Below are 22,696 nucleotides of genomic sequence, written 5' to 3'. Positions count from 1 at the left end.
GAGCAGAGAGAAGGGAATGGTACCAAGAAAATCCTGACCATTGGAAGAACAGGAGATGAGAACAGAGGAAAGTAAGAAGGAAGTTGGAAGCCCTGAGTTTGACACTTAAATATGAACATTTTTTTTCCTGTTAATTGGAGGGGTTTTGAACCCCTCTCAGCACCCGTGGAGAGGTGGAAGAAGGTGACTTTGTGCTGCCCCTCCTGCTGCCTTTGAAGGCCAGGTGGCTGGTGTGGCCATGTGGGTGAGCCCACTGAGGAGCCTGTGCTGACCTCATGAGAGCTCTGCCCTCTGCTAAGGGGGCACAGAAGTGTCAGAGCAGGAGGAAATCTTTGGGAGGGCAGAGGAGGTGCAGAGCTAGAGGACAGACTTTGAGCATGCCTGCTACATGCTTACAGAGATGATTAAATCCAACTCAGTTTGCAGTTTCTCAGTGAACTGTTTGTGCAGCTGATGAATTGGGGAGTTTTCTGTTGGCATAATATGCTGGCATTGCTGGTTTGATTCAGAAATGGTTACAGACAGCCTAGGGTTCTCAGATGGTTTGTGCAGGTGGAGATTTCTTCAAGTGCTTATTCAGATCTGTCATCCAGCACTGACAGAGGTGTGAGTGGCTCAATCAGCCAGGCACTCTGAGAGCAGAGCCCTTTTGAGACACAAGGGATCCTTCCACAGTAGGTGTTGATTACATCTGAGTCAGGATAATTTGCTTAAGGAAATGTGTAAGTATCTAAAAATTCTATTGCTGACACCTAAATCTGAAAGACAGGATGTAACCAAGCACTGGAAAGCAGGGATTTGTGAATATGACCTTGCTGCAGGGCTATACTGAGTGCTGCATGCTCTGGATTCATGCTTTGAGGTAGACTTGATTGGCAGCTGTCAGTCATTCAAAAACTATGGTGTGTTTTTAATCCCACAAAAATAGAATGGAGAACAGATGTTGCAAGAATAGTAGTTAAAGGCAGCTGAAGCAGTTATTCCATTTTCAATATTAATTTAATATTTGATTAGGGAACTGAATTGAAGTTTGGGGTGTTGGTGTTTTGTTCTTACACAATGCTAGTGAAATGTCCAGCCATAATAGTTTAGAAAGTGGATGTAACAAATCCTTCAGTCTTTTTGTGATCTCTGAAGCATGTAAATAATAAATGGGCACTGCTGTACATTTAGTTTCTCCCACATGATACTCATATTTTGTTATGGGACAGTCAGATTTGGACTTAAAATAGATAATTCCAAGGGAGAGCAGGGGAATTCTTACAAGAAAGTTTTCTTCTTGTTTTTCGTGGTTTGGGGGTTGTTTTTGTTGTGGTTTTTTTTTTTTTTCCCTTTGTTTTTGTTTGTTTTTTTCAGCAAACTGGCCTTGATTGTCCAAAGAAACTGTGGAGGCTTTTAAGAAAATTATGAAGTAGAATAAAGATATATATTTTTTTTTAAACTGATTTGGAATTTTGTCTAATTTCAGCTGTTAAAGGACATGAGAAGAAGAAGGAAAAAAAATCCAAAGACTATGGAAGATCAAAGTCAAAGAAAAAGAAAAAAAAGAAAAAGAGGTCTAAGCCTGGTAAAGTTCATTTTTCTTCTCTAGATGCTGGGTTTGTCCACCTGTGCCTCCTGTTCCATACACAGGCTAGGAAGACAAGTGCTTTCTGTGCACTTTGCAGTCTGAGGGATCCAGGAATGTGTGTAGCACAGTGGGATGTGAGGGGGAGATCTCCAGCTGCTGGTGCTTGTGTGGAAGTGCCTGCAAAGCAAAAGCATTTGTGCATTTGTTCACCACTCAGCCTTGAAAGGTGGTCACTTAGACCTTTCTCACTTCTGTCAGCAGTAAACAGTCACTGGGCAGCATAAAACTGTCTGGTTCAGACAGTGCTTCCTTTGCTCTGGAAAGCTTGTGAATGTTGCAGCATCATGCAGTCCCAGGGCTCCAGCATGCTGGGAGCTGCCTCAGTGAATTACACATTCCTGCTGTCTCTTCTGCCAGCTGCTTTGGACCATGGATTTTTTAATGACATCTACTACAATTTTACAGGGTATTCAGGCACTGGGGAGAACACAGATACCTCACAAGAGCTTTCACCAGAAAAATCAATTGTTACAAAATCTAATTCTTCAAATAAATCATCTGCTCACCCGAGTACCCTGCTGCACTGCCCTGATTCTGGACAGCACAAGGGAAAATCAAAAGCAAATGGTGAGCTGACTCTCCTCTGTGGCTTTCCTGTTCTGTCTTTCATTACCAGTAAATATGTGAGCAGCACTAACATACTTGGAAACTGGTTCTTATTGTGTAAATCTGGCTCTTCTTACTCAGGGCTGTATTTCCTTCCCCCTGCTTGACAAGATTGGGCTCAGCTCATTTGCCAGAGCTTGATATTGCTGCTTTTTACTGTGACTTTACTTTCATATACACTTCAAGACTGTTGCCCTTATTTCAGAAATCAACCTCATTTTGCAGGATTTTTTTCAGTGCCTTATTAACTCTTTAAATAACTGTTCCAACTTAATTATTAAATTCTTCATATTTCCAAAGGTTTCTTCAAAGTAACAGCTCATTCAGAGTTAAAAATGGGTGCTTTGCAAACTTGTTATGTTTGAGAGACCATTGGGTGTGTGATGTGTAGTTGTATAGATACAGAATATGATAATAATGACTTCTGAGCTTCATAATGAGAAGCTCTTGAGTGGCTGTTTATTGGTGTCTTCATAGGAGTTCATACACAGAAGCCATAAAAATCCTGCTGCTGTGTACCAGCTTTCATAATTCTTAGTATCTTAGTCCTTGTTACTATTTACAGACTAGTACAATAAAAAAAGATAAGCATTTGTTTTTTCTCTTGTTCTTAAAACTCATAGATTTGAAGGAAATAGAAAATGTATGAGAGCTTGATTATATACAAGAACCTTAAATTCATTTTTCTACAGATACAGTGTTGAGAACCATCTGGTTTTTTGGATTTTTTTTTTGGCATAACTTTGTTATTAGATGAAAGTAAAATTTAACTTCAGTTAAATTCCCCTTTAGAGGTGAGACAGGAGCCATTAAAAGCTGCTGAAGTGCAGATGGTGGTAATGGCTTGAAGCACGTTTTGCAAGTCTGAGCAGTTGTGTTTCTGGAGTGCATCAGCCATGGACATACAGTTTAGTCACTTGGCCATCAGTTGCTCAGACTTCTTTTTATCAGTTCATAGATATTGAAAGTGATGGAAAATACAAGAAATTATTTTATTTCATCCTTTTCAGAACTGTTTTGTTGGTTTTTTGCATCCTTAGAACTTGTGCCTAGATGACCAAGATCTGGTGTAAATAAAAGTGAAACTTTGGTGTAACATGGAAGTGTAGTGTGCCTAAGCTGTCACTTCCACAGTACTTTAGGAAAGAGTATCCTAGGTCAGAGGTGGAATAGAACTTTTAAACATGAAAATAAGCTGTTGTGTTGGTTTCTTATCCCTTTTTATTTGACAGCAGATGTTTCTCCAAATGATTTAGTTTATGCCACAGACTGGTGGTTCAGTTTTTGCATTCTATGATTCTGTGAGCTAAATTATGAAAGTAGTTTCACCCACTGTAGTGAGACCCACCATCTTACTTAAGACTGAAATTTTTACATTTCATTCCCCTTTAACTCACTAAATTATTTTCAGATAATTAAAATACCTCATCTTCTTTTTCTGACCCTCCCATTCTATCCCCAAGAAAGATGCAGACATTGCTTTAATATTACTGAGGTAAGATTCCAAATTTAGCAGGCTGTTCAGTAAAAATTTCCTGGGCAGTTTTATTCAATCTGGGATGCACTAATGCTTTAACTAAGTAGTGTGGATGTGTTCTGAAGGAATACATTGTGCAGTGTGCTGCCTTTGAGTTTATAAATGCATCCTAAACAGAAGACTAAAAGAAAATAGTAATTTCTGGATTAATAGTAATAGCTGGATTAAATTCTGTGTGGGACTCAGTATTTCTGTCATGGAAACATCACTTCATGGGATTGAATGGTTCATAGAACCCTCTTGCCTCATTTTGAGAGCTGTCCACTAGAAGTGCTAAGTCACAGTTCTGTACAAATTGCAGCAACTAGCATAAATCCTGTTTGATTGTGCTAGCCTGGTTTTGTTGTTCATATTTTGTCTGAAGGGACTTGGTGCTTTGGTTTGAGACACTGAATGTTAAACTGTTAAAATCCTGTTATTCCTTAAATTGCTCTGTGAACTCATTCTTTTAGGAATGCATGTCTGCATACTTTGGATGAGATTTTCAGGGACCTTTTTTGTAATTACTCAGGATTTTATATAAATACTTCTTGTACAGAGGATGACACCCTGAGTGAGTCATCTATGGATAGCTTGCCTTGGAGTGATGATGACTGCAGTCAGGATGTTGATGTAACCACCAACCCTGATGAAGAAGTTGAAGAAAGTGATTTTGAGATGGTTCGGTGTGTTTGTGAAGTGAAAGAAGAAAATGACTTCATGATTCAGGTATGAAGTGGAGGGTAAATGTACATTTCAGTGAATGCAGTGGAAGGTGCCAGCAGAGAAACTTTAGTTTTATACATGAGAAGCTGTTGTTGTCTTCCAAAGTCAAAACATTTTTTGAGGTAATCTGTCAGGTAACTGCTAGGATAGTTAACTTTTGCTTCATGGTACAGTTCTGGATTTTTAATCGAAGAGGGAGAATTCACTCCAAGTTGTAAATTGTTGGCTTGTCATTTGTGAATTTTTCTAAAAATAGAAGACTTCCTTGATTCTGAGAATGCATATTTGAAATCAGTGACTTTTTAGGTTCCCTGTAACTTAGAGGCTGTTCAGAACATTGCCATGAGATAGTAGTGTACCTCCTGTTCCTCTGCCCTGGAAAGAAACTTGTGCAAACATACAATTCTCCAGACAGGCTGAACAAAAAAAAACAAAAAACTTAGGTGTTTTGCTTTAAAGCAGAACTGCATTTGTCCATTCTGCAGTAGTCTGCAAATTCAAAGCTCCTAATCTAAGGCCATCTGTCCATTCCACATGTATCTGTTCTTCTTAAATCAGCTCCACAGAAAACTTGGAGAGGCTATTATTATCTCTCCTGCTTATAATTCTTGATTAAATCCTCCTTGGAAGTTACCTGCCTGCTTACCTTCTGAGATGTTTGTAAATTATCAGGAAATTCTTCCCCTGTGTAGCTGCTTTGAAACATCCCACACAGTTCCTGTTAATTTCAAGAGGTGAATTCAAAAAGATCAATTCAATTTCTTCATATTTTTTTGCTCTAATTAATTTTCTTTGAGTTTCCATGTTCTTTTATGGAGCCTTGCTGTGAAAGGTGTGATGCCTATTTCCTGCTTGGCAAGCTTTGAACCTCCCTGCTATGCCCTGGGCAGGGAACAGCTTCCCAGTGGGATGTGCCAGAGCAGGATCCCATAGCCTGGCAGCCTCAGTGCAGTAAAACCTGCATGTTACAGAAAGGGCTGTGCCTCAAGGGATGGGTGTTTAAATGTCACTTGGGTAAAATTGAACCAAGTTGGGATGCTTGTGCTGGTTTGAAAGGAGAAATGAGCCCCACACCACAGCTTGAGAGAGATCTCAGGTCAGAGTTACAGTTTTAATAGAAAGACTACAGTAAATGCAAGGATCTTAAACTGAGAGTCAGGCTGCAGCCTGGTACCTGTTGGGTTGCAGCTCTTGCAGTGGAGCCACCATTGAAGTTCATCAGGAACAATGCATGGAGTAGAATTCATAGTTTGGTTACAATCCCTTGTAACCCAGGGCAGATGCTTCACTAGAGTTCTGGGCAAAATTGCCTGGAAGATCACTGAGTGCAGCCCTGTGCAATGTGGCATGATTTATTATTATTTATGATTATTTTTAGTGCACAGTCTATTTCTATTCATCTGTTTCCTTTGTTTTAGAAAATCTTTTTCTGCCTCTAATTTGTGAAAGGAGGATTGTCTCTACCTTTTTTTGAAAATATCTGCTAACTGCCTATTAACCCATTTTGGAAAGCAAAATGTTGGTCCCATCCTTCAGAAATCTGTTTCTCTCTAACCTTTTACATTCTCTGTGAAAAATGAGATCTGTGATTTGGGATTTTTTAAAGTTTAATAAGGGATAAAACAAAGACAGAAACAAAAATTACCCAGCAGTGGGGTGCCCTTGCCAATTGCCCAAAAAGCACACTGTGAATTTGGCCTGTATTGTCTGTATACAGTTACATGACTGAGGTACATACATATCCATGTGCTTCTGCACTGTTGCTGTGACATTGTTGTGAGCTTTTGAGGTTTCTGGAACTCATTTGTTTTCTTCATACTAACTTATCTGCATGGCATCCTGTGAGTCAGGTTGATGTGTTTTACTTATTCTCCTGTTCTTTGCTCTGGGTTTTGTCACTGTTGTGTTCTCTCTGGGAGAGGTCAGTCAGCAGGTCTGGGAGCCAACAGAATTGTTTCCCACAGTCATTCTTGCAGTTACATAGAAGTATTCTAACATTTCATGGTGTTGCTTAGGCCTGTGATACAACACATTCATCACACCACTATTTCTATAAACTATTTAATGCAGTGAAATATTCAAAGCCTGGTTGTCCCTTTCTGTCCCTCCTAGCTTGAGGAAGGGCAGGAGCTAAGAGCACTAGTTGAAGAATTGAGCACAGATGAGAAGTGTAGCAAGTTGGCATCCTTGTAGAACAGTGAAGAGAACATGTGAGATTCCTTGCAGTTGCTGTTTGGGTTTGGTTTAGCTCATATTGCAGTCCTGTGCCAGCATTGACAACATTTCTGCTTTTGGTTTATGCTCTGAGAAATAAAGGTTGTGTGATCTGTTTTAACTGACATCAATTTCCAGTCAGAATTGACTTAACTTTCTTATGTGGGGTTTTGTTCCATGTTTCAGTGATCTGCAGTCTACAGTCAAAATTTTGTCTCATTAAAATACTGATGGGGAGAAAATGACAAAACATGAATAGTTTTTTTTATTCTCTAGAACAGTGTGGCTTTAAGAACAGTGATTGCATTTTAAGTAGTGTAATTGTGTTAAAGAGATCCAGATTATATACCAGTATGTTGTCCTGCCCTGCAAGGATGTTGGAAACTCTTAAAGCTGGTGCAACTGCATCTGCATGGCAGGGTTGTGTTAGTAGGGCTGCCTTTGAAATAAATAAAATGTTTACTGTTTGAGGGGAGGCTTTTGAATTCAGAAAAATTGATCTGTTTTGGTGAAAAAGGCTTAATTGCTTTATTGGCTATCCTGGTTATGTGCATGTGCATCTTGTGAAAGATTTTTTTTTTTCTGTCTTTCAGGATCTCTGCTTCCACTTTTTGTCATTCTCCAGAAACATACATGAAAAATATGTGGGGGGAGGGCTCACATTTGATTATAATCTGATTCTGTAGTGTATTTGCTTGTAAGTGGAAGGTGGGGTGTGGATATTAATAGACCTTTTTGTCTTAAAATATGTAGATCCTGTGTTTCTTACTTGACATAATGGTACTGAGCTCCTCTGGCCTTCATTTCAATTAATGTTCACTTCTTGACTTTGAACAGTGTGAAGAGTGTCTGTGCTGGCAGCATGGAGTCTGTATGGGCTTATTGGAAGATAATATACCTGAGAAATATACCTGCTATATTTGCCAAGATCCTCCAGGTACAGAAACTTAAGGTTACAAGTCCCTTGTTATGTAGTAAATGTGTAGTAAATGTGCTGGTTTATCTATATCTAGCTCTCTGAAAAATTACACTATTTTTTTCCCCTACTTGTGTCTGTCACTGCAGGTAAGTTTCAGAAAGTTTAATTTATATGAATGTCCATGAGTCAGTATTATGGAGTTACAGAAGGACAGGAATGGAAAAGGGATGTTTTCACTGTGATGACTCTGTCACATCTTTGCTGTAGTGAGGATTGTACAATCTGACTGTGGCAAACAAGTGCAGGAAACACTCAGCAAGCTCAGTCAGAGACTGCCCATGGTCCCATCTCAGGGGATGTGGCTGCAGCTCTCCCCCGGAAAATCAGGCCTGTGTGTTCTCTGAAAGCCAGCCCCAGGCTCCTGGCTCTCCTCTGCAGTGGCTCCTGCTGTGGTGGTTTGGCACTGGCCCAGTGCCAGGCAGCCACAAAGCCACTCACTCACCCTCTCCTCCACAGCTGGGCAGGAGAGAGAGCAATTAAACACAGGGTTCATGAGTTAAGGACCAAGAGAAACACTTCTAGGGCAAACCAGGCTCAGCCTAGGGATGCAAAGTGAGATTATTACCCACAAAATCAGAGGAAGATAATGAGAAATAAAATGAGCCCTTTTAAACACCTTTTCTTCCCTCAGCCCCTCTCCCTCCTTTCCACTGACAGCCCAGGGGTGTTTGGTCAGTTCATCACCTGAGCCTAGCACAGAATCTGCTCACCTGATGAAAAGATGCTGGATGCTGAGCTGTCCCCTGAGAACATCTCTAGTAACTGTACATTTTACAGGTTGTGGGGGAGCTTTTGTTAGGTATTTACCATGAAGGTTTTTTGTATGTGTTTGCAATTTAGCAAGCATCTTTCCTAGTAACACTGTTTGTTGGCAGTTCAAGTTACTGCTGTTGATGCATTTATCACATTCAGCACCATTTCATTTCAGCTGTTATTGATATTCAGTATCAAGAGATGATATTGATATCTCTTAAGATAGAATTATCATTATTAGTACATTGACTTTTGCAAGATTTTTATTGGAATCTCATCATTGATTCCTTCAAAATGTACTTTTACACAACTGTTGTTAAAAGCAGGACCACGTGGAAGCTGATTGCATATTTCAGCATTTTTCTGTCTGCAGAGAGCTGAATTCAGCCTGTAACTTCTGTCACAACCATGGTTAGACTGGACAGTGTGATATCCTGCTAAAAACTCTTCTCAGCCTCATGTATAACTGCTGATTGTGGATGTCCCTTGGTGGAAGTTGGGGACTGAATGCTTTTACAGTTGGGCAGAGGTTTTTGGCTGCTTGCTTTAAAAGTTCTCCATTTCTTCAGGGTTGTGTCTGCTGTTAGAGGATCTTCATTGGTTCTGTTGATAAGAACAAATAAGTTGTTGCAGTACCTGGAGACAGCAATGTCAACATTTCATTTTAACTCACTCATTACTGTCACTTTAGGTCAGAGGTCCAGCTTAAAGTACTGGTATGAAAAGGAGTGGTTAAGCAATGGTCACATGCATGGCTTAGGATTTTTGGAAGAAAATTACTCCCACCAGAATGCCAAGAAGATCGTGGCCACTCACCAGCTGCTGGGCGATGTCCAGCGAGTGATCCAGGTCCTGCACGGGCTGCAGCTGAAGATGAGCATCTTACAGTAAGCAGAGCTTGAGAACAGCTGCCATCTTCTCCTTGGGAATTAGCCTGCAAGGATAAAAACAGCCAGAAATTCAGGCTTGCATTTATGCTCTGTGGGTTTGTAATGCAGTTTGAATTGTGATCTTGGGAAAGGACTTGGCTGCTTGAAAACTGTTTAAGTGGGTTGGGTGCAAATGGACAATGTGTTTAGAAAGGGTTAAACTAATAAAACTAATAATGACAGCTTTCCTTAATCACCCAAATGGATTTTAAGTAAGAACAGGGTAGGTTTATAACCCATGGCACCATTTTTTGCAGCACTTGCTTTCTCCATTCCAGGAAGTCTGGTCATAGCTTGCCCAGGAGGAATCAGATCTTTTTGTTTGGTACAGTATGTTGTTCTGGTGCAGTGGGAGAGTGGCTGCACCCTCAGCAACCTGCAGCACTTCATTTCTGAGCAAAGGTCATTTCAGCTACATATACTGAAAATAACATTTATTTATATGAAGGAGTTTTTTCTATCAAGTCAACTTTTCTGAGTATTTTCCTATTCAAAGTTATCCTTGGGTTCTGTTGGCTGAAAAAAGATATTTTTAACTCAAATCCAGCAGTTGTAAATTTATTGAATTCCATAATTGTAATTTATTAGTTGACAAATTCCACAGCAGCAGCTATTTGGAAAACAAAGTGATTTTGGCATTTTTTAGATCCTTTCCCCTTATCTGTGGTGTTGCACGAGGTCCACTGACAGAATAATGCTTAGAGCAAGAGAGTAGCCATTTTAACACAGGGTTTTGCTTCTCCATTATGGGATCCTTTAGATCTGTAAGTAATCTTTCATTCTTGGGAATTGAAACACAAATATTTTAAGGCCACTCCTTGAGGCTGTTGTTAAAGAGTGACACTTGGGTTTCAGGCTTTCCAGTTGTGAAGTAAGATTTACCTAGTGCTGAGGTAGGAGCACTGGCCATGCTGTGATGGTTGCTGCAGGATTTGCTCCCTTTCTCTCCCTTGCTGAGTCAGTGTGATGGCCTGGCTTAGTTAAAGGTGAGGTGCAGTCCTGTTTAGATCATCTGGTTAAAAGCCTCAGCTGCTGTTTGCTTTATCATGATATAAATCAGAAGGGATTTGAAAAATTGCTGAATTATTGTTGATGCAGATCAACAGAGAGATGATTTCACAGGTGCTTGAAGTGATTTAGGAGGTGTTGCTCAGTGTTCCAGGGAGGTGGCCAAGGACCAGGGTGACCCTGGCAGTGCCATGGGAGGGTGATCCTTCAGCAGGCAGGAGTTAAAAGGTTATTCAAGTATTAGCATTTGAATTTTCATCCTTAGGTAACTGGTGCATAATTTTCCAGGAAAACATTCTGTCTTTTGTAAAATTACCCTTTGCTCTGTTCTGAGCAAAATATAGTTTCTTTAAGTGTAGCAGATGAGTGGAGCTGAAGCAGAGAGCTTTGGTAAATGAACACCTGGCTTTCATTTTCCCAGACATGCCTTCAGGATGTTCTCCAGGCTGATACCCTCCCTGTGCCAGCTCTGGAGGCAGAGGGGCATCTGTGAAAGTCTGAGCACATCATTGGCAGCTGCACTCACCCTGGTTTCCTCTGAGCTGCCTCAGGATGGCTTAGAAAGCAGTTCCTGCTGAAGTCAGGTGGTCTTGAACAGCTGAATGGAATAAATCATCCACCTCTGCAAGAAAGCAGAGCAGGGTGCTTGGGGGCAGCCCCTCTTTCTGTGCAGCCCAGAGCTTCAGCAGGTGCTTTAGAGTCAGGATTTGCTCTGCTGGGTTCCTGCAGCCTGTGGCAGATGAGCTGCCATGAATCCAGCAGAGCATTCTGCTTTGCTCTCCTTTTGCTGCTGTTTTGTTGCCTGACACAAGGAAAAGCATGGTTACCATGCTCACTCTAAATCTTCTGTTTGTCATATCTGTAATAATCTGATATCTGTAGTTGTCCCTTCTGCTGGAATAAATAATCTCTTAGTCAATTTGAAGACAATTAAAAAAGAATTTTTCTAAGAGAGGATGAAGGGAACTATGGCCTCTGTAGGACACCACTACAGTGTTGGTGTACCATACCTTACTAAAAATATCCCAATTAAAATGAACTTTGCTGTTAGTAAATCACAAATATTGAAGCAAAATATTCTGTGAAGGAGCAGCATTAGTGAGAAGCTGTATGTGTCTTTTTGCAACTTATTCTTCAAGTCTTTTCTTAATCCAAACACTTGGCACTTTTTGGCTTCATTATTCTTCCATAATTTCTTTATGTAAGAGGATAGTTTGCTTAGTCACTTTGGCATTTAAAGTGGATGGTTTATTTTTTATGTTTGGACAGAAATAAAGAACACCCTGATTTAAAGCTTTGGTGTCATCCATGGAAGCACATCACAGTGGATGAAAAAATCCATACAAAACACATCATTCACTTTGAGGAAAACTGTTGCAAAGAGGAGACAGCAAGTTACAGAACTTGGAATGGGACAGTTGAGAAGCCCTCAGCAATTCCTTCTGTGGAGGAATCTTACATCACAAGTGAGCACTGTTACCAGAAGCCTCGAGCCTACTACCCTGCCATAGAGCAGAGGCTGGTTGTGGAAACAAGAGGCTCAGCCATGGATGATGGAGTAAACAGGATAAGGGAAAATGGGGATGACACCCTCTCAGAGAGGTTTGGCTGGAATCTGGACCAAGAAATATGCAAGATGGAAAGTGAATCCAAACACAGTTACTCCAAGGTATTTTTATTAAAATAGCCCTCTCTGGCAAAGAGCTTGTGTTTGCCTGGCAACCTGCAAACCTCAACCTTTTTTCATACTTTTTGATTTGTTTGTGTTTATTTTTTTTTGTTAGACCATTAAATTTCAGTTGCCAGTAACAATTAAAGTGATAAATGTGATCAACTCCTTCATTTTACTTCATAAATAAAAACTCTAGGTTGACTTCTGGACCTCAAGTCATTTGAAAAGGGTGGGCCATAGATTATGGTCCACTGGTAGTTCATTGCTGCTCATTTTTGTGTGTTAAATGAAAAATAAGCACTAGCAAAGAGAGAGAACAAGCCAAGCATGTAACACTGCTAGGCCTGCTTCTATTTCCATCTTGTTTCCATGTTCCTTCTAATAGCTAAAGTAATTTTAGGTTCTTCAGGCAGCATTTCAAGATGGAAAAAGAAAAGGTATCAGCCTGAAGTGATTTTTTTTAAAGACTTTTCACCATGGATTGGTTCTGTGTCTCCTTCCTACTGGAGCACTTCAGGTTTAACTTAGTTCTCACTGTGAGCTCTCAGCCTTTCTACTCACCCATGCAAAAATTTTGCTTTTGTTAATTAGTACCAATTCCTGTGAAATGTGGGCTGAGAAATGTGGAAAACCCTCTGGGAAATGAATGAAGTCCCTCTGCTCTGAGCCAGGCTGGGAGAGCTGGGGGTGCTCACCTGGGGAAGAAAAGCTCCAGGGAGAGCTCAGAGCCCCTGCCAGGGCCTGAAGGGCTCCAGGAGAGCTGGAGAGGGGCTGGGGACAGGATGGAGGGACAGGACAAGGGAATGGCCTTGACATGATGGAGTCCAGGTGTCAGATGGGATGTTGGGAATTGTTCCCTGGCAGAGGTGCCCAGAGCAGCTGCCCCATCCCTGGACATGTCCAAGGGCAGGCTGGATGGAGCTAGGAGCAGCTTGGGATAGTGGAGGATGCCCAAGGCAGGTGTGGAGCTAGATGACCTTTAAAGGCCTCTTCCAGCCCAAACTGTTCCATGATTTTATGATTCCATGGAATATTTGCTTTTTTTTAGATGAAAATTTAAAATAGCTTTTATTTCCATCATGTCAGTCTGTTGAGTCTGCCAGTCTGTTGAGATTGTGTTATGATTCCTGGAAAGGTGAATACTGTACTTCTTCCATCTAAAAGAGCCTTTTTCTGAAGGCTCATTTCAGCAGGAGGATGGGAGGAGTAGGGGAATAGAATGAACACTGCTGACACTGTAGTCAAGTTTTGTAAGGAGTGGTAATGCATGTTTGTAGATGTGAAAGTTTTAGTAGAACTTAGATTTCTGATTCCTTAAGGAAAAATCCCTTCTCAGTCCTGAGTTGTTTGCTCTTTAGTTGATATTGTCAGGTGAAAAAGAGCTTCAGCATTCCCTGAGATGCACAGATTCAGTGCAGGATCTTCCAGATGAAAAGTGGCAGCTGGATACACTGTATGTTACCTTCAGAAGAGATGCCTGTGAAGTACAAATAGTTCTTAGCAAAATACCTATAAAAATGTGTTTTATTTAGATCTTCCTGCCCAGAGCAGTTGAGTGTGTGTATGTGGTCTGTGTCTCACTCACTGCTGGGAGGACTCAGGCAGTTCTGTTTCTCTGTAACAAATATTGCATGTCTGTATTTCTGCCAGGTGAGAGAGCCTGTCTCTAAGAAAGTCTCTCCAGAGGAAGCTATTGAAATGAAGTTGCTGGAAAAAGACAAAGAGGGAGTTGTGAACTCACAGCTGCAGTGGCAGCTCAATCTTTTAGCTCATGTGGAATCTCTGCAAGATGAAGTCATACATAGAATGGATTTCATTGAGAAGGAGCTAGATGGTAAGTAGTGTTATTCTCATTTAAAAATAACCTTTTTATATCTGAAGTTACCTGTTCAAAACATGTTAATCAGAATTTTACTTCTTCAGACCTATAAAGACATGAATGTTTCATTATCATGTTTCCTAATAGAAAATAGACATGCTGCTGGTGTGGGGATAGATTTTAAAACAAAGAGCAAAATCTCACAGAACAAGTTCTAGTTAGGTCATCTCTGAATAGTTGCATCAGATGTTGTACTGGAACATCTTTGTGTCTTTTTGGATTTAGGTTTTTGTCATTTTCCAGAACTCTTCTGTGTGTGTATTTCTCTGTTCTTCAGGGCCTTGCTGGCTGTGTCAGCCCATTCTGGGTGGTCTCTTCCATGCACAAGGCTCTTACCCTTTCCTGTGTCTTCCAAATTCTTCACTTAAATGTCTTCTAAGATTTTCATAGTAATGGAAAAGTCATGGACCCTTTTGAGTTGCATGAAATGATTCAGGATAGTTCATTACATTATGTCTGACACTGGTTGTGTAGTGGTTACAACAACAGCTTTACTTGCAGGGGAGTCCAGCTTCTGCCCAAGTAAGAGCCCTCCCTCTCTGTGAGTCAGGTACTGAGCAGCTGGATGGCTGAAGGGCCATTTCAGGTGGTGGAGATCAGTCAGGGCTGTACTGCCTGAAGGAGCTCTGGCTCCCTAAAGGTAGATTTTTGTCCCTGCTGCTGACAGGGTCTTTGCAGTGTTGCTGCTCTGGGCAGCAGCTCTCTTGCTCCAGGGCAGGATGTGGCAGTAGCCAGTGATGCTGCTGCTGCAGCAGGTGCTGCCTGTGGCTGAAACTCACCTCTTGGTCTGGCTGGTGGCAGTGGCTGCTCATGGTAAGAGGCATTTGTTCTGTCTTCAAGGGTTCAGTCTCCATCTGCAGGACTGTCAGCATCCCCAGAGCTCATCACAGTCCAGCCTGACCAGCTCCTGGTGGTGTGCTACATTGTCCATTGTCCCACGTGGGATCTCTTCTTTCCCACTGAGAAGCTTTTTAAAGCAGGAGTTCATTTTCCTTGTGCAGCACTCTGCTGGTTTGTGCTTTTGATCTTCAGCCCCATTTTGTGTCACCCAGTTCTGTCTTAGTTGTGTTCTGTATTGATGATGGATTTCTTTCATTGATAGTCCCACCCTTGATGGCATAAACTGCCTGTACCTCAGGCTCCTTGGCCTGGAAGTGACACAGATCAGAGAAATTCAGCCTGAGATTTCACAGTGTCTGGTCTAGAGTTTTCCTTTCCTGCTTTTTCCTAGGAGCAGCAGCTTATTCCCTCCATCCACATGTGAATTATTTGGTAATGTATCAAAAGTTACTTGCCAAGATTGGTATGAGATGTTCAGTTTTGTGATTTCTCAAATAACAGTGTTAAATATATTGCCCACTGCTTTGTCAAGATTTACAAGAGATTTAAAGAATTCTTGTTTTGTGACTTCAGATGAGGTGTTTGCTGAAAACTGCAGCAGTGACAGCTTTTGTTTTCTTTGCAGTTCTGGAGAGTTGGCTGGATTACACAGGAGAGCTGCAGCCCCCAGAACCACTGGCTCGACTGCCCCAGCTCAAGCACTGCATCAAGCAGCTGATAACAGACCTGGGCAAGGTGCAGCAGATTGCTCTGTGCTGCTCCACGTGAGGCTGGCAGCAGCTCTGACTCTGCAAGAGAAACCAGCCTGCTGCTTGCATGGGATGCAGACTGACTTCAGGGACTTGGGAAGAAGTGTTGTTCACAGAGCAAAAGGTTATTTCAGGTCTGTTAGATGATTATAATGCTGTGGAAAAGGTCATACTCTTGTCTCCAGAGGTTGCCTGTTGGTTGATAAGTTACACTCAAATTTTCACTCCTTACAAGTTGCCCATCAAAGCAGTAGACTTTTTTCATCATTAAATTGACTAAAAATTGTGCCACTGAAGAACAGAGTCCTAAGAGCCAAAAAAGTTTGGTTGACAGGGGTTGTAAATAACTTTGCATAGTTTAAGTGACTCATGTCATGTTTTATTTCTTCTGGTTTATTCATACTAGCACTCAGTATTTAATCATTAGGAGATGTTATAACAGTTTCAGACTTGGTAAGTATGAATGTCCAGCTCTTGACTACAAAAGTGTTATGTGGAGGTTTTCAAGTAACAGTGGCCTGACCCACACTTCTGTTACAATAAATAATGTAGCAGGAGGTCACAGGTGGATTGCACTTCTTTCCAGAATAAATTGTTTTCCATATTTATGGTGTCACTGTCACTTGGTACTGAGGGAGCCATGGAGGTGTTTGTGCATTCCTGAGCTCTTCCCTCCTGCAGCAGGTGCTGGTGGATCCCTTGCTGCAGGGCACAGAAAAGGACTGCAAAGGACAGAGCCACGCCCTGAGGTCAGACTGCAGCATGGTCTGTCATGGATGTGATGTATTTTCTACCATTTGTTAATAATTGCCATTCCAGTTATATTTGGAAATGTAGATTTTTTTTTTTTTTTTTTTTGCAATACTCTGGATGTGTTCACTGTAAAGACTTGCTATGAATGTGTGGTTTTGGGAATCAGTTTTTGTGTAAATAAAGCCTCAAGATTTATGCATGAGGTGCTGTCCTTGCAGACAGTGAGTGGGTTATTATCTTAAATGGTCTGTGTTCACAAAGTCCCTTTTTATACCTTAAGTTTTAATTTTTGGTCTGTATTTACTTTGTCACTGTAAGGTGACAAGGCTGCTGGTGTTCAGTCACATTACACAGAACCTTTGGAGCATTGTGAGCAATTGGGAGGTTCAGAGTCTTTGAGCTGCAGATCACCACTCCTGCAGCTTTAGTTTTCCTTGGCAGAGCTGCTGAGTTCAGTTCCCTGTGGAACACAGTGAGCTGGTTTTGCAATGAGAGAGTGTCCTTAAAAAGCTGGATTTGTTACCCTTATTTTGTGTGCAGTGGTACTACCAGAGGGTAACATTCAAACAGAGTTTTAATGGAAAGGCCCATACCTGTACAAATTGTTAATTTGGAATATATATCTGTAATGTGTTTATTCTACAAAGAATAATGAAAACTTGAAATATCCAATATTATTGTAGGAGTTACACTCTCTACATGGTGAATATTTTATTTCCTTCAGAAAACAAAATTAGGCTGCTCTAGGTAGTAACTAAGACTTTTATGCCAAGATTCAGTTCAGGGAATAATTTGTCTCACAGGTTTATAGTACTGAGTTGGTATACAGTGAATACAGTGCACATACAGCAGAAAAACAAACTTACTTTTCTGGGACACAGTTGGAAGAAATCTTATGTGGTGTTTTAAGGGTCACTTGGCTCTCTGAAGATGAGACCAGTACTTACACCTTGGCTTGCTCCTGCCAGGTCCCTGAGCTTGTGTAGCCCTGGAGGAGGTGGTGATGACCAGAAGAGCATCAGAGGAGCCTCCCAGGCCCCTGGGGATTCTCAGGTGCAATGGACCAGCAAAGGTGTTCCTGGCTGGAGCAGAGCAGGACGTGGCTGTGAGCAGCTGGGTTCTGCTCCTGTTCAGGGCACTCAGTCCCTGAGCAGGATTCTTGCTCCAAAGGGGATTTCTTCTCAAGCAATGGCTTTTGTGTGCTCATTGTGTTTTCACTTGTCAGTTTATTTTTGCTCAGGGCAGTACTGGAGATCTGAAAGAAAAGGCAGTTCCCTGGGTAGATCAAGTTGCAGATCCTGGAGACTTGCATCCCTTCAGTAGTGCTGGGGAAGCCCTTGCAGATAAAGACTAAAAATATTTATTTAAAATAGAGTAGTACTTCTCATGTTCAGGGAAGATTCTTCATTGTGCTCTGCCTGGATTCATTTCTGTCCCTTTTTTGCAAGTTTCCTCATTGTTATTTTTAGTCTGGACCAGCTGTTCAGACTGACAGGTCACTATTTTGTTTCTTTAAATCACTGGTAAGTGAATGCAAAGTGGAGCCTTGGTGAACTGAGCAAACATTGCACTGTGGGTACACACGTGTTTGTTGATGCACTATTAGAACCAAGGGTCTGTACATAGAATTTTGTTTTGGAGCAATATTTGCAAAACTTGAAAACTGTATCTTGGTGTTTGGAATAAATAAAAAATAGGTTTTTGTTGGTTAAGTCTTAGTAAAGTCTTTGTTTCAATTAATGATAACTCAGTAAAATAATTCTGGAATTTTTTCCTTCATGTCTCTTTGAAATGCAAATACTGTAGTTTGTCAGGTGTATATAATATTTAATATATATATTTAAGTCATAACTGTTCCTGAAGTCTGGAAGTTACTGTTTTCCAGATCTATGTTATATAAATATCCTTAATAGTGCGTTGGATATTGTTTAATGAGGAGTTCATACATTTTGTTCCCAAATCCTAATATATATATAATATATTAGTACCTAGTATGTGTGATCTGACCCGAATTTTTGTCCTGTTTGGATGAGCAGCCTGTCAGCCACAGCAGCTCAAGGCAGAGGAAGCAGCTTCAGCTGTGTTTGGTGTGAATGAAGCAGTTGAACAATCTGTGCAGGGTGGGTGAGGGGGCTGGGGAAGCAGAGCAGGGGCTGGCAGTGCTGCACCTCCAGTTCCATCTCTTCCCTCTCAGTGTCCCCCGTGGGAGCAAAGGAGATTTAATTGCCTTGTGCTAACAAGTTTTCCTGCTCAGTGTCATCATGCAGGTCTTTGATGATCATTTAAATGTCACAATCAGGTTTTGAAGTTGTGGTCTGAATGTGAAGCAGTTCAGTGGGGTGTGTGCTGTGGCTCCCAGGAGCTGTTGGACCCTCTCTGTGCTCCAGGCACTTGTTAGAATCTGCTTGGTGCCCGTGGTGGTCAGAGGCTGCAGCATTCAACTATGACAGGCAGGGACTGGGGCTGGCAGTGCCCTGGGGAGACACTTGCCAGCATGAGTGGCATGTCCTGGGAAAAGGAGATTCTCAGGATGGGAACTTTGAGGGCTCAGGCTGCTGGCAATGGGGAAGGGTTTGAACAGCCTTTAGAAGCCCATCTGTCTCATTTACCTGCTTCTGCACCACCTCTGGCTGCAGAGGAAGCTCCATCTTATTGCTAAGGGCCTGTTGAGAGCAGAGGCTCAGCAGTGAGGCTGCTCTGGGGCCTTTCTGCTGCTCTTCAGGCCCCTCAGCCCTGCAGAGTTGTTGGGATCAGGGCTGTACATGAGTATTTGCAGTCTGCTTCTCTGAATAATCTACTCCTGGCACAGACCTATTTCCTTCCCCCTTGTTCCTAGGACAGCAGTTGTGCATGTTGAATTACTTTTAAACCTATTGGGCTCATTAACTTGCCCAAAGAAAGTTGGCTGAGGACCAGCACTGGCTGCCTACTCACTCCAGCTGAGGCCAAGGGTGATGGCAGCAGCAAATCCCCCCAGGTTCTAGCAGTGAAATTGGCCCCATGGGCAAGGCACAATATGGTCACCAAGCCTCAGCTATTAACAGGTGCCTTTTAATTGAGATACTACAGATGGTTATTGCTGCATGTCCAGCAGGATCCTGTTTTATGGAACTTACAATCCATGTGTTAAAAGGTTTAAAAATCAGCTTTGGGCAGTCAGGGGCTGGTTCCTCCCTGGCTGCTGGTCTCAGCAAGCAGAGTGGTGAATGATGGGGGTGAGAGCACCCTGAGGGTCCAAGACCTGCACAGACACCCACACCCCTAAAACAGCTTTGCTTGAACTTGGGTCTGATGGGGTTGGGCTGTTCCTCCAGCCAGCCCAGGCCCCAGGGGCTCTCCATGGTTACAGAGACACCAGCAGCCATCCCCCTGCTGCCCAAAGTGCCCTGGGTGCTCTGCTGCTGTGCCAGGGGTCAGCTCTGTGTCATGTCTGTGCTGCACACCAGTGCAGAGCACTGCTCCAGGGACAGCAGCTGGCTGAGCACTGGCTGTTGGCAGGTGCTTTTTCCAGTGCTGCTGCAAACCTGTTGTTTCCATTCTGGACGTTTCTAGTTGCATTCAGGCAGAGGCCAGCCCTCCACTGCCCTTGACAGCCTTCTGCCAGGGCCACGGGGCTGCCAACCACATTATTCTGGAGCATTACTCTGGGACTGCCAAACCCCCAGGGGTGCAGGTCCTGCCAAGAGAAACACCAAGAGCACACAGTGTAACAATGAAACTCAGTTATAGCTTTATTTAATAACCGGTACAAAGTCCCCCTCAGGCAGAGCCTCCCGGTCCCGTTCCCTCCCTGAAATGGAGCATGACCCTGGGAGGAGTTGGCTCCCTTTGGGTCAGGGCTGTTCAGCAGTGAGGAAAGGATGTTTTGCTTATCAATTGAGACTTGCAGCAGCCTGACCACTCGTCCCTTTTCTCCCATGAACACCAGACCCTGGATAGACAGCAGGCATCTGCTGTGTGCCCTGGTGACCCAGCTAGGTGTAAAAAGGCAGCACAATTGTGAATTCCACAAGGACAGTAAGTACTACCTGCACAGGGGTGTTCACTGCTCACCCTGCAGACCTGACTCACAGCAATGTGTCACTGCTGGCTGCCACATTCACTGATCCTGCTGGGGCAGCAGCAGTGGGACACAGAGGTGGCAGTGCAGGAGATTCTGGGATCTCCCCCTGGCAAGAGGCACTGCTTCCCATTTCACAACCTGCTGAATGTTAGATTCACCTGTGCCAGGGTAGAACAGTGACTACATGTCACTGCATCCCATCCTTGTGCTGGGTCAGCAGAGGGTTGCAGAGGTGGTCTAGAGCCAGGGCTGTTGGAGTTCAGTCCCTTGTACTGGGTTAATAGTGCACCTTGTTAGTGTCGTTTACTGGTTAATTGCTTTGAGCTTTCAGGAGGCTCAGATAAGAAATCACTCTGCTCCTTCCCAACACACAGACATAGGTAAGACCTGGACAGTAATCCTGCCCCTTTGTCTTTCTCAGGCTGCATGGCATGTGAAACAGCCCAGGGGACCCACAGATCCTGCAGAGGTTCTGCATCCCAGCTCCACCCTGCACTGCCTGCTCCAGTGCCTGCAGTGCCACATCCCACCAATGACATACCAACTGCACCACAAGGGTCCTTTAGCAGAAGCACAACTAGAAAGCAATTCTAAACCTCACAAAGCCACAGAAATTATATTTAAATGAAGAGGGGAGACGACAGCTGTCATCTGGATTGATACACAGCACAGACAGGAGATGGCATCAGCATGTACAGTAATGGGGCTTACTAAGACTGGAATGTGAATGGGTTTTAAAGAGACTCTGATGCCGAGGGAATACAGAAAAGATCAAAGTAATGTCAAGTACAGACTACCAAGGAGGTGGCTGCTCGGATGGGCATGCACAGGTTAGAGAACAGTTAATGCCATGTCGGATGAAATGCTAAATTCTGAGTGGGTTCAGTGGGGTGAGTGGAGCTGTCTGAATCTAGAAGAGGGGCTCCTGCCTAACAGGATACTTCCATGGTCTGAGGGGCAGCCTGGAGGTCGATTCCTTCTGGGGTGCCAGCACTGCCTTCCCCGTGGGTGCTGGCGTGGGAGCGGCTGCGGCTGCTCTCGCCCGAGCCCACGCTGGAGGAGGAGTGGCTGCGGGAGCGCATCAGCCGCGTCATGCTGGCTGCTGGCACTGCAAGAGAGAGCACGGCACTCAGGCAAGGAGCAGCACCCGGCTGTGCCACTGCTGAGCACAGAAAGAGCTGGACCCTTCACAGGAAACTCACCCTTCACTGCCACAATTAAGTCTCTGCATGTCTAAAGCAACGTGTTTAAGGCCCCGTTTCAAAAGGTCCAAGGTGAGCAAATGCCAACAGTGTAACTGATCATCTGCAAGTGCAGCCACAGCCAGTGTCTGTGCAAACCAATGCAGCTGTGGCATGGATGACCTTTTGAAAGTCAGTCTCATCACTCTAGAAATCCACAGAGCTGAAGTCATGCAACAATCGACAGAATACAAATGAAAGGTGGAGACCCACAGCACACACGGTACAACGATCAGCCCACCCACAGCAGGACATGCTGAGACAGAGCAAAGCACCCAGAGGACAATTCCCCTCAGCACACAGAGCAGGGCCCAGGGGGATGCATGGCTGGAGGTACCTGACTCAGTGCTTAGGTGGCTGAGCTGCACATAAGGGACTGGAAACAACATGAGACAAGGAAAGGGATGAATACAGGAAAGAACCAATTAGTTGCAGTGTGTGACTAGTGGCTGCACTACTCCTGGGACCCCCAGCTACCTTGCCTTCCATTCCCAGCTAGTACACTGCACTGCAAGCTCCCATCATTTGTTAGAACAGCTGCTAATGAGCATCTCAGGGGCATGCCAAGCTCACCTAAAAACCCAACAGGGCCAGATCTCTTCAATGCCTTTAGCTGAAAATCACACTGTTCCTGGTGACATTAACTCCCCACCTACACCTGCTTAACAAGATACTGTTTCCCTGGGGTATACTGTGTAACTCCAAATACAGACAGAAATTCCTGTCTGGGATGACAGCATCAGACTTCTGCTAAAGTCTCCTTCAAGTCTGTTACCCTCCACCTGCAGTGTCAGCAGAAGTACGTCCAGCTGTTTCAGCCCATGGACAGCAGACACAGGAACAGCTACTGGAGAACTGATTTCTGTATTTCAAGCAGTGCCCAGCTATGTTTTGCTTCTACCTTATTCTCCCCAGGAGAATTGACCATGCTTCACAATGTCCCACAGTCTTGCCCACGAACTCTGAGAAAACTGTTCTGGGACCAGCTACTGATTCTGGAAGGAGAAAACTGGCCTGTCCTTCTCCAGTGCTGCACATCCAGCTGACCCCCAAAGTGCTGCTGAAGCCCTTCTCTGACAACAGCACTTGACTTTACTAACACCAGGGACACAAGAGACATGAACATTGAAACACTTCT

General features: G+C 43.2%; 2 protein-coding genes across 10 annotated transcripts in view; one reads left to right on the top strand and one right to left on the bottom strand.

The window, feature by feature from the left end:
- PHF20 (PHD finger protein 20) overlaps positions 1-19,768 on the top strand; it is a 59,633-nt gene extending 39,865 nt beyond the window's left edge. For 4 of the 6 annotated variants that reach the window (XM_056507609.1, XM_056507614.1, XM_056507610.1 and 1 more), the window contains 8 exons: positions 1,469-1,567; positions 2,036-2,197; positions 4,285-4,481; positions 7,530-7,629; positions 9,116-9,311; positions 11,631-12,030; positions 13,684-13,867; positions 15,378-19,768. In XM_056507609.1, the coding sequence (XP_056363584.1) occupies positions 1,469-1,567; positions 2,036-2,197; positions 4,285-4,481; positions 7,530-7,629; positions 9,116-9,311; positions 11,631-12,030; positions 13,684-13,867; positions 15,378-15,520 (1,481 nt within the window). In that variant the 3' untranslated portion in view covers positions 15,521-19,768. The remainder of the gene's footprint in view (positions 1-1,468; positions 1,568-2,035; positions 2,198-4,284; positions 4,482-7,529; positions 7,630-9,115; positions 9,312-11,630; positions 12,031-13,683; positions 13,868-15,377) is intronic. The other 2 variants (XM_056507613.1, XM_056507612.1) reach the window with 1 other exon arrangement.
- Positions 19,769-19,961: 193 nt separating this feature from the next.
- Positions 19,962-22,696, bottom strand: part of NDRG3 (NDRG family member 3) — a 47,366-nt gene continuing 44,631 nt past the window's right edge. For 2 of the 4 annotated variants that reach the window (XM_056507617.1, XM_056507618.1), the window contains exon 16: positions 19,962-21,425. In XM_056507617.1, the coding sequence (XP_056363592.1) occupies positions 21,247-21,425 (179 nt within the window). In that variant the 3' untranslated portion in view covers positions 19,962-21,246. Of the gene's footprint in view, positions 21,426-21,470; positions 21,935-22,696 lie in introns of those variants that run through there. The other 2 variants (XM_056507616.1, XM_056507615.1) reach the window with 2 other exon arrangements.

The sequence above is a fragment of the Oenanthe melanoleuca genome, chromosome 20 (assembly GCF_029582105.1).
Source record: "Oenanthe melanoleuca isolate GR-GAL-2019-014 chromosome 20, OMel1.0, whole genome shotgun sequence".
NCBI lineage: Eukaryota > Metazoa > Chordata > Aves > Passeriformes > Muscicapidae > Oenanthe > Oenanthe melanoleuca.
The sequence above is the reverse complement of the archived record's forward strand: the minus strand, read 5'-3'. Positions and strand labels throughout refer to the sequence as shown.